Source organism: Alosa alosa, chromosome 18 (assembly GCF_017589495.1).
Source record: "Alosa alosa isolate M-15738 ecotype Scorff River chromosome 18, AALO_Geno_1.1, whole genome shotgun sequence".
Taxonomy (NCBI): Eukaryota; Metazoa; Chordata; class Actinopteri; order Clupeiformes; family Clupeidae; genus Alosa; species Alosa alosa.
In genome coordinates this window covers 2,379,174-2,396,025 of record NC_063206.1, presented here as the reverse complement: position 1 = coordinate 2,396,025, position 16,852 = coordinate 2,379,174, and the positions used below count along the sequence as shown (strand labels likewise).

At 42.9% G+C, this 16,852-nt stretch overlaps 1 protein-coding gene across 1 annotated transcript in view; it reads right to left on the bottom strand.

Moving 5' to 3' along the window:
• Nucleotides 1–202: 202 nt before the first annotated feature.
• The window catches only part of dhx57 (DEAH (Asp-Glu-Ala-Asp/His) box polypeptide 57), a 33,310-nt gene continuing 16,660 nt past the window's right edge, over nt 203–16,852 (bottom strand). The window contains 9 exon segments of the mRNA XM_048270246.1: nt 203–1,364; nt 1,530–1,686; nt 3,490–3,569; nt 4,009–4,146; nt 4,292–4,375; nt 13,323–13,398; nt 13,978–14,096; nt 14,983–15,107; nt 16,680–16,852. The exon segment at nt 16,680–16,852 is cut by the window's right edge and continues 42 nt beyond it. Of these exon segments, the coding sequence (XP_048126203.1) occupies nt 1,221–1,364; nt 1,530–1,686; nt 3,490–3,569; nt 4,009–4,146; nt 4,292–4,375; nt 13,323–13,398; nt 13,978–14,096; nt 14,983–15,107; nt 16,680–16,852 (1,096 nt within the window). The 3' untranslated portion in view covers nt 203–1,220.

The window sequence follows — 16,852 nt, the reverse complement described above, 5'->3', positions numbered from 1 at the left end:
TATTTAGCTTTTTATCCAAATATACCAGGGTCCATGAGCATCTAGAGCAGCAGAATTGAATAATGAGGTAATCACAGATGGGATCACAGGAGAACACATGCATACATGTGTTCTCCCAGATCCCATCTGATAATTTAAGAGTAAACATATTAGAGTGACTCTGTAGCTCAGCAAAATACAAAACCACAACACACTGTTTTGGAGTAGAATTGAGAGTTTATTCTCCCATTTATTTATTAAGACCTCACTTTAATACAACGCACAGTACAGATGGCCCTTGAGTAGTCCATCCATGGCGTGTGTGTTGTGTTTAAAGGAGCTCTTTCAGACTTAAATACCATCATGTGTATGTGTGGAAACAGACCATCCATTGCATCCCATAATAATAATAATAATAATAATAATAATAAGTGGAACTCATGAAGGAAACTCCGGATCCAATATGGACGCCGCTATCTGCTAGCTTGTGCTCTTGATCACACAAGCAAGTATGAATACATAGAAAACATGACCTCATTGGCCACACACACACACACACACACACACACGTCAAGTCTTTAAATTCATCATCTCATTCTTGTTTTATAAACCTGCTGTAATCCACAAAGGCTTGAAAGCCGCACACACACACACAAAATCATGTAAGTGTGCACAACTTGAATTCAGATACATTTGGCAACAGAGGAGGGCAGGTGGGATTGTGGCCCAGATGCTTAAAGGATGTAAACACCTAAACTCTCATGAGTATAAACGACACACACATCAGTGTGACGTCTTTAAATTCCTCTCCTCTCAAGGGTCTTTCCTCTTGGTCTGGCTTCCTGCGCCTGCTGTAGCTGACAGAGGCCTGGACAGAGCAGCAGAGTACAGCACTGTGGCACTGTGTGTGTGTGTGTGTGTGTGTGTACTGTATAGTTGATAGATGAAGCCTGCTGTAGCTGACAGGCCTGGTGGCTCTAAAGGGAAAGAGCAGCTGAGTACAGCACTGTGCCACTGTGCCAATCACTACATGCACCATGCCAGTGATGCCCCGCTGACCAGTTGTGTTGCTAACCCAAGGTTGGCATCAGTGGTACTGTGGACATACAGCGCATGTGATCAGGGTTTGTGTGTGTGTGTGTGTGTGTGTAGATGAGAGAGACTATGGTAGACTAGAGTGTTTGTAATGTGTGCGCACGTAATCAGGTCTGTGTTAGCGTGTGTATGTGTGTGTGTGTGTGTTATTGTGTGGAGATAAGTGAGACGATGGTGTGTATGATGCGTGAGCCTCTGGGACAGGTGATCAAGTCCATGCTGGGATTCTTGATCTTCTCCTCCAGAAGCTGATCCAACTCCCATCTCAACTCCTTAACCAGCTCTGCCACCTACACACACACACACACAAAAAGGTTTAACAATTCAAGGGTAACAAACTCCTCCAGTTATTTCTTTGCTCCATTTACACACAGACATGTCACTTTCTGAACAAGACACACACACACACACACACACACACACACACACACAGACAGATGACTTAGTCAGCTGACCTGGTGCGAGGCGGCAGCAAACTTGATCCAGCCGTCGTCCAGGGAGACGATGAACTGTCCACGCTGGAGTTCAACGCTGACCTGTCCTCACCAACAGCACGAAATGGGTACACACCACCATGCCGCAGTCGCTGACGAACACGCCGCCGCCGCGACGCTTCCTCATGGCGGCAACACCAGGTACGGACTGTCATAGTGACGACCTGTGATCAATAATAATAACGTCGAGTATTAGTATTATCATCACACACACACACCCAGTAAAGGATGTGTGGATGTGTAAAACGCATAGATAGTTTAGCAAGGATGTGATGTGTACTGTATAGTTGGTCAGTAAAGGATGTGTGTGCACCGCATAGCTGGTCAGCAAGGATGTGGGATGTGTGCGTGCGTACCGTATAGTTGGTCAGCAAAGGGCGTGTGTGTGCAACCGATAGTTGGTCAGTAAAGGATGTGTGTGTGTACTGTAGAGTTGGTCAGTAAAGGATGTGTTTGTGTGTGTGTGTACTGTATAGTTGGTCAACAGTTGATGCGTGTGTGTGGCCGTACAGTTGGTCAGGGCAGGGGTGATGTGTGTGTGTACCGTATAGTTGGTCAATAAAGGATGTGTGTGTGTACTGTATAGTTGGTCAGTAAAGGATGTGTCTGTGTGTGTGTGTGTGTACTGTAGAGTTGATAGATGAAGCGTGTGAGTGTATGATGTACTGTGTAGTTGATTGATGAGGGGTGTGTGTGTGTGTGTGTGTGTGGTGTACCGTGTAGTTGATTGATGAGGGTGTGTGTGTGTGTATGTGTGTGTGTGTGTGTGTGTATGTGTGGCGTACCGTGTAGTTGATTGATGAGGGGTGTGTGTGTGTGTGTGTGTACCGTGTAGTTGATTGATAAGGGGTGTGTGTGTGTATGTGTGTGTGTGTACCGTAGCTGATTGGATGAGGGGATGATGTGTACAGCCAATGCTCTGGGTGGAGGAATCTATTCGCCTGTTTTGGGCCGCATCTTCACCGCCCTCATCATTCGTTTGTACTTACCCTGCATAACGGAACCTAACCTAACACACACACACAAACACACACTTTATTAATAATACACATTTAATCTCATATCTAACCTATCTAGTGTGTAGCTTTTCACTTTCTATTTGAGGAGAATCAGGCTACAATCGATAGATAATCTAGCTACAATCAATAGATAATCTAGCTACAATTAATAGATAATCTAGCTACAATTAATAGATCATCTAGTTACAATTAATATATAATCTAATAACATTCAATAGATAATCTAATTACAATTAATAGATAATCTAGTTACAATCAATTCAGAAGAGATATTTTTGCAGACTTATCTGCACTATATTGGGTAGAGGGCTACACACAGCATGACACACACAAACACACACAACATGACACACACAAACACAAACACACACACACACAGCATGACACACACAAACACATACACACACACACAGCATGACACACAAACACATACACACAGCATGACACACACAAACACATATACACACACAGCATGACACACAAACACATACACACACACAGCATGACACAGACAAACAAACACACACACACACACACACAGCATGACACACACAAACACATACACACACAGCATGACACACACAAACACATATACACACACACAGCATGACACACACAAACAGCATGACACACACACAGCATGACACACACAAACAGCATGACACACACAAACACATATACACACACACAGCATGACACACACAAACACATATACACACACAAAGCATGACACACACAAACACATATACACACACACACAAACTCACATACTACAGATGAGTACTACTTCTGAGTAGAGAGTTGTGATACGCTACCACAATAATAACACCTTTACTACTCTGGGTAGAGAGCATCGGCAGACATTTATGATGAATAAAGACATCATTGACACACACACACACCTGCGGCCAACGTTGGGGGGTAGAGAGCGGCATTGGTATACGGCAGACATCAGTCTGGTGTTGTCAGCATTCAGGTTGGCCTGGAGACGAGAGGAGACAAGTAACCACGGCGACATCAGTTGTAGTGGACAAGTAACCGCTTCGTGAGGCTGTGTGGTGGACAAGTAACCACGGTGAGAGGGAGATATGCACACAAGACCTGTGCATCTATCTAGGTCAAGTGCATCTATGCATACTTATTAGTTAGGTCCTAATGGTGTGTGTGTCTTTAGTGTGTGTATCTTGAGTGTGTGTATCTGTAGGGTGTGTGTGTGTATCCATAGGGTGTGTTTGTTTGTATATGTCTATTTTGTGGATTTATTCACAAGTTTGTAAATGTGACTAAGATAGTTTGTAATTGCCTTCTGTGTGTATAAAGATTTGTGTGCATGTGAGCTGCAGGTGTGTGTGTGTGTGTGTGCATGTGAGCTGCACGTAGGTAGCAGGTGCAAGGCAGGCAGGCAGGCTGTGTGTGTGTACCTCGTGTCCTGTAGCCTCCAGTACTCCATCAGTGCCTTTGCAGCTCATCCTCTCGATGACTCTGGCCTTCAGACCCTCCTTCACAAAGCCAATGTCCGACAGCAGCTCGGTAAACTGCCTCTTCAGACTTGAAATCTCCCACACACACACACACACACACACACACACATGCACACAGACACACGACCCGACATGTTAAGGTCGCCAACGTCAAACAGAGGCTCTGAAAACTCCATTTCCACACACACACACACACACACACACACACACACACACACGTCACCTGTAGTCCCCGTGCGGATAGGAAGTTCTCCCTGCAGTACTGGTATCCTGCGCTCGTGCTGTTCTTTGCAGCCGTGCACCAGCCCTACACACACACACACACACACACACACACACACACACAAATAAAACATCAACACACACACACCAGCCCCACACACACAAATAACAACACACACACACACACACACACAAATAAAACATCAACACACACACACACACAGCCCTACACACACACACACACACACACACACACACACAAATAAAACATCAACACACACACACACACAAATAAAACAACACACACACACACACAATAAAATATCAACACACACACCAGCCCTACACACACACACACACACACACACACACACAAATAAAACAACACACACACACACACACACACACCAGCCCTACACACACACACACACACAAATAAAACATCAACACACACACACACACACACACACACACACAAATAAAACATCAACACACACACACCAGCCCCTATACACACACACACACAAATAAAACATCAACACACACACACACACCAGCCCTACACACACACACACACACACAAATAAAACATCCACACACACACCAGCCCTACACACACACACACAAATAAACATCAAACACACACACACACACACACACACACACACAATAAAACATCAACACACACACACACACAAATAAAACATCAACACACACACACACACACACCAGCCCTACACACACACACACAAATAAATCAACACACACACACACACACACCACCACACACACACACACACACACACAGCCCTACACACACAAATAAAACATCAACACACACACCAGCCCTACACACAAACAAATAAAACATCAGCCCTACACACACACACACACATAATAATAAATAAATCAATACACACACACACCCAGCTTCTACACACACACACACACAATAAACATCAACACACACACACACATAAATAAAACATCACACACATAACACCAGCCTTACACGGACACACACTATTCTACACACACACAAATAAAACATCAACACACACACACACACACACACAAATAAAACATCAACACACACACACACACACACCAGCCCTACACACAAATAAAACATCAACACACACACAAATAAAACAACACACACACAAACAAACACAAATAAAACATCAACACACACACCAGCTCATATATATATACACATACACACACATACACATACACATACAATAAAATATCAAATATACACACATACACATATACATAAATAAAATATTAATATATCAGCCTTACATATACATATACATAATAAATAATACACATATATATATATATATATACATATACATACATAATAACACACATAATATACATATATATATATACACTAGCTATATATATATATATAAATAAAATATTAACACATATACACATACATAATAAAGACACATATACACACATAATAAAATATCAATACACATAATAATATATAATACTAAAGCCTTATATACATACATAAATAAATTAACATACATACATACACTAATAAATTAACACATACACACACACACACACCAGCCACACACACATAATAATAATAAATAAAACATCAACATAATAATAATAAAATATCAACATTATTACACACAACAGATCAACACACACACACACACACACACGCATCTAGCCCTATTATTAATAATACAATAACTAACACACACACACACCACACACACACACACACCAGCCCTATATTAATATTAATAATAATAATAAATAAAACATTAACACACACACACACACCAGCCCTACACACACACACACAAATAAAACACATCACACACACACACACACACACACTCCAGCCCTACACACACACACAAATAAAACATCAACACACACACCAGCCCTACACACAAACACACACAAATAAAACATCAGCCCTACACACACACACACACAAATAAAACATCATCACACACACACACCAGCCCCTACACACACACACACACACAAATAAAACATAAACACACACACACACAGACACACAAATAAAACATCAACACACACACAAATAATCAGCCCTACACACAAATAAAACATCAATAATAATAATAATAATAATAAATAACACACATACACACATATACACACACACACACAATAAATAAATAATAATAATAATAATAATAATAAATATAATATACACTCATTCTACACACACACACACACACAAATAAAACATCAACACACACACACACACACACACACACACACACACACACACACACAAATAAACACACACACACACACACACACACACACACAAATAAAACATCAACACACACACCAGCCCTACACACACACACAAATAAAACATCAACACACACACACACACCAGCCCCTACACACACACACACATAAATAAAATATCTACATACATACATACACACTATTTTACATACACATAATAATAAAATATTAACATATACATATAATACATACTAAAGCTTATATATATACATAATAAATTAACACATACATACACACTAGCCTTACACACACACATAAATAACTAACACACACACATACACACACACACACTAGTCTTTACACACACATACACACACAATAAAATATCAATACACACATACACACACATACACTCAGCTGTACACACACACACAATAAAATATCAACACATACCAGCTCTACACACAAACACAGACACACATATAACAAAACATCAGCTCCTACACACACACACACACACACATCAACACACACACACCAGCCCTACACACACAAATAAAACATCAACACACACACATATAGACACACATAAATAAAATATCAACACATTATTAAATAATCAGTCTCCTATACGGACACACACTAGTCTTTTACATATACAATAATTAATAACACACATATACATATACTAGCTCTTACACATACACACAATTCAATAACACACACACACACAGACATAAATAAAATATCAATAATAATAATAATAAATAATTAGCCTTACACGGACACACTCAGCCTTACACACATAAATAAATTATCAACACACACACACACACACATATTTAGCCCTTTACACATACACAATAAATTAATAATACACACACACACACACACACACACACACACACACACACACCAGCCCTACACACAATAAAACATCAACACACACACACACACACACACACACAAATAAAACAACACACACACACACACACACACACACACACACACACACACACACAAATAAAACATCAACAGACACTAGTTTCCTATACACACATAATAAAGACACATATATACATATATATTAATAATACAAAATATTATTACACACATACACATATACATAATACACACACACATATACATACATATTATTAAATAAAATAACATATACACATAAATAAAACATCACACACACATACACACACACACACACACATACACACACACATACACATAAATAAAATATCAATAATATTAATAAATAAAATATCAATATACACACCAGCCTTACACACACACACACAACAAAACACACACACACACACACTAGCCTCATATACACATACACACACATACACAAATAAACATCTACACACACACACCAGCCCACACACACACACACACACACACAACAAACAACACACACACACACACACACCAGCCCTACACACACACACACACACAAATAAAACATCAACACACACACACACACACACACAAATAAACATTGTCATTGGCTCAGTTTTACACACACACACAAATAAATATCAACACACACACATACCAAAGTTTTACACACACACACACACACACAAATAAAACATTATTAATATTATTGTTATTGCTGGCCAATACCAGTTTTATAAACACACACACAAATAAAATATGAACACACAGCTATACACACACACAGTTATACACACACACACACAAATAATATCAACACACACAGCTGGTTGCTTATGCCACACACACAGCCACACACACACACACAGCACCACATACACACACACACAAGTTTCTCACACACACACATACACACACACACACACACAAATAAACACACACACACACACATACACTTCAGCCCTTGACACACACACACACAACAAATATCAACACACACACCAGTTTCATAAATATTATTATTATTATATATATATATATATATATACACAAATACAACATGTCAGTTTTACATACACACACACACACAACAACACACACACACACACTAGCTTTTACACACACACACACACAACAAATATCAACACACACACAGACACACAACATCAACACACACACAAATACCGCCTTTACACAGACACACACTAGCCTTGCACACACACACAAATAAACACACACACACACACCAGTTTTGCACACACACACAAATAAATACACATTATTGTTACACACACACACACACACACACACACACTGTGTTTTACACACACACACACACACAAATAAAACATTAACACATACATATTACCAAGCCTACACACACACACACCCCCCACAACACACACACACACACACACACACACACACAGCGGCCACAACACACACACACACACACACACACACAGCCAGCCTCACACACAGAAGACACACACAAATAACACACACACACATTAGCCTTGCACACACACAAATAAATTGTCACACACACACACACACTGTTTTACACACACACACACATTGGCCACCAGTTTGCACACACACACACAAATAAATATCAACACACACACTAGTTCACACACACACACACACACAAATAAAATATCACACACACACACACACATTGGCTGCCTGAAGCCCTACACACACATTGGCCACACACACACACAAATAAAATATTAGCACACACACACACATTGCCTGCCTTACACACACACACACAACAACACACACACACACACATTGCTTCAGTTACATACACACACACACAAATAAAACATTAACACACACACACACACAAATAAACATTGGTCACAGCCACACACACACACACACACAATCAACACACACAGCTGTCATTGCCAGGCCACACACACACAGCCTTTACACACACACACACACACTCCTACACACACACACACACACACACAGCCCTACACACACACACAAATAAAACATCAACACACACACCAGCCCTACACACACACACAAATAAAACATCAGCCCTACACACACACACACACACACACACACACAACACACACACACACACACACACCAGTTCTCTATCACACACACACACAAATAAAACAACACACACACACACACACACAACAAAACACACACACACACAACACCAGCCCACACGGACACACACCAGCCTACACACACACACACACCGGTTTCAGTTCTACACACACACACAGCCAGCCCCTACATATCACACAAATAAATATTTAAACACACACACACACAACAAACAAAACACAAACACACACAGTCCCCCACACATCACAATAAATAAACACACACACACACACCAGTCTCACACATACAGAACACACATATCCCACACACACACACACACACACACACACACACCTTACAGGCCTGGAGCAGGGCCAGGTGGTCGCTGCTGGTCAGCAACCCAACCTCCTCATTTTGCCTCTCTTATCCCATGAGACACCTGGCAGAGAGAGAGAGAGAGAGGAGAGAGAGAGGGAGAGGGGAGAGAGAGGAGAGAGAGGGAGAGAGAGGAGAGAGTGGGGGTGTGTGTGTGTGTGTGTGTGTGTGAGAGAGAGAGGGAGAGAGAGAGAGGAGGAGAGGGGAGAGAGATGGAGAGGAGAGAGAGAGAGAAAGAGGAGAGATAAAAGAGAGGAGATGGAGGGAGAGAAAGAGAGAGTGTGAGTGTGTGTGTGTGTAAAAACCCACGAAGGAGGAGGTATGTGTGTGTGTGTCCCATGGAAGGAGGAGGTATGTGTGTGTGTCCTTACGAAGGGAGTGAGTGTGAGTGTGTGTGTGTCCTTACGAAGGGAGTGAGTGTGAGTGTGTGTGTGTCCTTACGAAGGGAGTGAGTGTATGTGTGTGTGTGTGTCCTGGCTTAATTGAGTGAGTGTGAGTGTGTGTGTCCCACGAAGGAGGAGGAGTGTGTGTGTGTCTCACGGCGAGTGAGTGTGAGGTGTGTGTCTCACGGCGGGAGTGAGTGGATGTGTGTGTGTGTGTCCCACGGAGGGAGTGAGGGAGTGTGTGTGTGTGTCCACGTGAAGGAGTGGGAGGCATGTGTGTGTGTGTCCCAAGGGAGGAGGTATGTGTGTGTGTCCCACGAAGGGAGTGAGGGAGTGTGTGTGTGTCCTCACGAAGGGAGTGAGGTATGTGTGTGTCCTTAAGGGAGGAGAGTGTGTGTGTCTCACGGCGAGGAGGTGAGTGTGTGTGTGTCCCTACTAAGGGAGGAGGTATGTGTGTGTGTCCTACTAAGGGAGTGAGGTATGTGTGTGTATGTGTGTGTGTCCTGTCAAGGGAGGAGGTATGTGTGTGTGTGTCCCACGGCGGCAGTGTGGTGTGTGTGTCCCAATAAGGGAGGAGTGTATGTGTGTGTGTCCTTACTGGGATGAGTGAGGTATGTGTGTGTGTGTCCTTACGAAGGGGCTCTTGAAGGCCAGGCTGGCGGCGATGGTGAGTGTGTGTGAGTGTGTGTCCCACGAGGACTTTAAAGGTTGTGGCTGGCGGCACAGAGGTGTGAGTGTGGTGTGTGTATGTGTGTGTGAGCGTGTGTGTCTCAATAAGGGACTTGAAGGCCAGGCTGGTGGCGACATGGTGAGTGAGCGTGTGTGTGTGAGCATGTGTGTGTGTGTGTCTCACGGGGTTTGCACAGGCTGGCGGCGGCGGTGAGTGTAAGCGTGTGTGAGCATGTGTGTGTGTGTGTGTGAGCATGTGTGTGTGTGTGTGAGCATGTGCGCGTGGTGAGCGTGAGTGTGTGATGTGTGTGTGTGAGCATGTGTGTGTGAGCATGTGTGTGTGTGTGAGTGTGTGAGCATGTGTGTGTGTGTGTGTGAGCATGTGTGTGTGTGTGTGAGTGTGTGTGAGCATGTGTGTGTGTCTCAATAAGGGGCTTTGGTGGCCAGGCTGGCGGCGATGGTGAGTGTGTGTGAGTGTGTGTGGCGTGTGGGTCTCACAAGGCTCTAAAGGCCAGGCTTGCGCGGCGGTGTGTGTGTGTGAGCATGTGTGTGTGTGTGTGTGTGTGTGTGCAGGTATATGTGTGTGCGCGTGTGTGAGTGTGTGTGTGTGTGTGTGAGCATGTGTGTGTGTGTGTGAGCATGTGTGTGTGTGTGTGTGTGTGAGCATGTGAGCATGTGTGTGTGTGTGTGAGCATGTGTGTGTGTGTGTGTGAGCATGTGTGTGTGTGTGTGTGTGTGTCCTTACGAAGGGGCTCTTGAAGGCCAGGCTGGCGGCGATGGTGAGTGTGTGTGAGGTGTGCAGGTGGGTCCCACGAAGGGGCTCCCAGCCTGGCCAGGCTTGCACATGGTGTGTGTGTGACACAGTGTGTGTGTGTGTGTGTGTGTGTGAGCATGTAAAAGGCAGGTGTGAGCGTGTGTGTGTGTGTGTGTGAGCATGTATGTGTGTGTGTGTATGCTGCATGTGTGTGAGCATGTGTGTGTGTGTGTGTGTGAGCATGTGTGTGTGTGTGAGTGTGTGGGTGTTTGTGAGCATGTGTGTGGGTGTGTCCTTACGAAGGGGCTCTTGAAGGCCAGGCTGGCGGCGATGGTGAGCGTGTGTGTGTGTGTGTGAGCATGTATGTGTGTGTGTGTGTGTGAGTATGTGTGTGTGTGTGAGTATGTGTGTGTGTGTGAGCATGTGTGTGTGTGTGTGGAGCATGTGTGTGTGTGTGTGTGTGAGCATGTGTGTGAGTGTGTGAGTATGTGTGTGTGTGTGTGAGCATGTGTGTGAGCATGTGTGTGTGAGCATGTGAGTGTGTGAGCATGTGTGTGTGTGTGTGAGCATGTGTGTGTGTGAGCATGTGTGTGTGTGTGTGTGAGCATGTGTGTGTGTGAGTGTGTGAGCGTGTGTGTGTGTGTCCTTACGAAGGGGCTCTTGAAGGCCAGCTGGCAGCGATGGTGAGTGTGTGTGAGTGTGTGTGTGTGCATGTGTGTGTGTGTCCTTACGAAGGGGCTCTTAAAGGCCAGGCTTGCGGCGATGGTGTGTGTGTGTGTGAGCATGTGTGTGTGTGTGAGCATGTGTGTGTGTGTGAGCATGTGTGTGTGTGCTACAGGCAGAGCATGTGTGTGCTGCTGGCTGCAGGTGGGTGAGTCAGGGGTGGTGGTGTGTGTGTGGTGAGTTATTGGGAGGTGTGTGGTGAAAGACAGGGCAGGTGTGTGTGTGAGCATGTGTGTGGTGCGTGAGTGGCAAGTCGTGAGTACGTGCGTGTGTGTCCCACGAAGGGGCCTGAAGGCCAGGCCGACGGGCGATGGGTGAGCGGGCAGGTGTGTGCGTGTGAAAGATGGCGTGGTGCAGTGCGTGTAGTGCGAGCGGTGGTGTGTGTGTGAGAGTTGCAGGAGTGTGCAGGAGGCTGCAGAGCGTGTGAAAGAGCTGTGGTGTGTGCAGAAGAGCAGTGTGTGAGCATGCAGAAAGAGCTGTGGTGTGTGCAGTGAGCATGTGTGTGAGTGTGTGTGCATGTCCCGCCTAAGGGGCCTTAGCCAGGCCAGGCGATGGTGAGCAGGTGTGTGTGAGCATGTGTGTGTGTGTCCTTACGAAGGGGCTCTTAAAGGCCAGGCTGGTGGCGATGGTGAGTGTGTGTGTGTGTGTGAGCATGTGTGTGTGTGTCCTTACGAAGGGGCTCTTAAAGGCCAGGCTGGCGGCGATAGTGAGCCGGTCCAAGCAGCGAAGATGAAAGCTCAGCAGCATGAGCTTCGCCGACAGCAAAGAGTCCACCGGGCAGGCAGGCCAGGTGCCACCCGAGAGGGGTCAGCGTCTCCTCGGAGGTCAGCGCGCCCAGGTCACTCAGACGCCTGCCTCAAGACCTCCTCCGACGGGGCCCGACTGCACGACAACACAGAGTCCAGCTTAACGCCTGGCAACACCTCCAACACCTCACCCCTGCAGGAGGAGGAGGAGGCAGGAGGAGAGAGAGAGGAGAGAGAGAGGGAGGAGGAGGGAGGAGTGGAGAGAGAGAGAGAGAGAGGAGAGGTAAGATTGATTATGAGAGAGAGAGAGATAAAAGGATATATTTTCAGTTCACAACACCTTCACCATTAAAAGCACTCTGTGAGGTTGTAAGGGAAAGAGGACAGTTGTGATTGGATGATGATGTTGGGAGAAAGGACCTGATTGGCTGTGTGGCTGTGAGATGTGGTACCGAGTAAGAGCGTTCAATGGGCTGCAGGATCTTGGCAGCTTGTTGGGGAATCAGGTGTGTGTGTAGCGGTGGCTGGTGAACAGGTGGAAACACACACCTGAGGCCATCGCCCGCCGATCACGCAGCGCCGTCGCGACGAGACGCCCGGACACGCCCACCCCTCCATACCACGGCTGGCGCCGCACTCCACACACACACACGCACAAGCACACGCACACGTACAAGCACACACACGCACACACACACAGGGTCAATCACCCACAGAATAGAAATGTGAAATACACACACATAAACACACACACACACACTAAAGATTTTACCTCTTCTCCTTCATGCGGCCTGAGTCAATGACATAGACCACGTCGTCAATGGTGACGGAGGTCTCGGCGATGTTGGTGGAGATGATGATCTTGGTCACTCCTTCTGGTGGACTAGACAACTGCTCAAGCGTTCATTGACAAAGAGTGAGCGCAGTGGCACAATCGCACACCCAAACACCACACACACACACACACACACACACACACACACACACACACACACATAATAATATTAAACATAATATTAAACACACAACATAAACATTAATAAAATATTAAACACACACAAACACACAAACATAAACATAATAATAATAATATTAAATAATATTATTAAAATAATAATAAATATTAAACACACAAATATTAAACACACAATAAACACACAAACATTAAACACACACACACACACATAAACACACAAACATTAAACACACACACATACAATAAACACACAAACATTAAACACACACACACACACACACACACACAAACACACAAACATTAAACACACACACACATACAACAAACACACAAACATTAAACACACACACACACACACACATAAACACAAACACATACACACACACACACACACACACAAACACACACACTAAATAAACACACAAATATTAAATATTATTAAATATACACACACACACATATTAAATATATATATATAATAAATATTACATAAAATATTAAATATATATATATATTATTATTAAATATATATATATATAAAATACACATACACACACACACATTAAATACACACACACACACACACACACAAATATTAAACACACACACACACATACACACACACACACACACAAACATAAAACACACACACACACACACACACACACACACACATACACACACACACGACACACACACACACACGTACACACACACACACACACACACACACACACACACACACACACACACACGCACACACACACACGTACACACACACACACACACACACACACACACACACGTACCAGGTGGGTAGCTGTGATCTCCATCCACTATCCATTCTAGCAGGTCCTCCAGCAGGTCCATGTTGATCTTCTCCAGGTCCATGTTAGCCAGTGCCTTCAGCACAGACTTGGAGCAGCCTGTTCCACACACACACACACACACACACACACACGCATGCAAACGCACACACACGCATGCAAACGCACATGCGCACGCACACACACACAAACACACGCAAACAGAGGAGAAGAGAAGGCTGACATTATCACACACACACATTCTAAAACACATTCTAAAACTTATTTCACAGAATTAGAACGATTTCCGTACTACAGAATATACACTTTATCCTTGCTCTTATGCATAGTTACAATCATGAACTTTATCACGTTAACATGTAATAACACAACAAATGTTTGTTATATTGTCCCTAAGCAACATCCACCCCGTCTTGACGGATATAAATTGGGTCTGCAGTTGGGATTTACTTCAGGAATTGCAGATGCATGTGAATATGGAAATGATCCCCCAATACCCACTAAAGCTCACTAGTCTACCCACTGATAAAACTGTCTGCATCCAATACCCACTAAAGCTCACTAGTCTACCCACTGATAAAAGGGTCATTATTACATGGTTGTAGTGTAAAGGTCTGCTTTAGTTATAAATACACATTATATATGTCAAATGAACTCTGCTTTAGTTATAAATATACATTATATATGTCAAATGAACTCTGCTTTAGTTATTAATATACATTATATATATCAAATGAACTCTGCTTTAGTTAAATATACATTATATGTCAAATGAACTCTGCTTTAGTTATAAATATACATTATATATGTCAATGAACTCTGCTTTAGTTAAATATACATTGTATATGTCAAATGAACTCTGCTTTAGTTAAATATACATTATATATGTCAAATGAACTCTGCTTTAGTTATTAATATACATTATATATGTCAAATGAACTCTGCTTTAGTTAAATATACATTGTATATGTCAAATGAACTCTGATTTAGTTATGTGTATGAATATACATTTTATATGTCAAATGAACTCTGCTTTAGTTAAATATACATTGTATATGTCAAATGAACTCTGATTTAGTTATGTGTATGAATATACATTTTATATGTCAATGAACTCTGTTTTAGTTAAATATACATTGTATATGTCAAATGAACCTGATTTAGTTATGTATGAATATACATTTATATGTTAAATGACCTTCAAGCTTTAGTTAAATATACATTATATATATGTCAAATGAACTCTGCTTTAGTTATTAATATACATTATATATGTCAAATGAATCCCCAAGCTTTAGTTAAATATACATTGTATATGTCAAATGAACTCTGATTTAGTTATGTGTATGAATATACATTTTATATGTTAAATGACCTCTGCTTTAGTTAAATATACATTATATATGTCAAATGAACTCTGCTTTAGTTAAATATACATTATATATGTCAAATGAACTCTGCTTTAGTTATAAATATACATTATATATGTCAAATGAACTCTGCTTTAGTTAAATATACATTATATATGTCAAATGAACTCTGCTTTAGTTATAAATATACATTATATATGTCAAATGAACTCTGCTTTAGTTATAAATGTACATTATATATGTCAAATGAACTCTGCTTTAGTTAAATATACATTATATATGTCAAATGAACTCTGCTTACTCTTGTATCGGACCTGGAGGTCCGAGAAGCTGAGCTGCTCGTCAGGGATGGTGTCCTTCACAGCGTCCTTCCTGGCGAACGAGCCGAAGGACCAACCGTCATCGTCTTCCGTGTCATCGAGCGGGGCCCGGCCCTTACTGCCCGCTCCACCGCGGCTGGACTGGCCGCCGGGT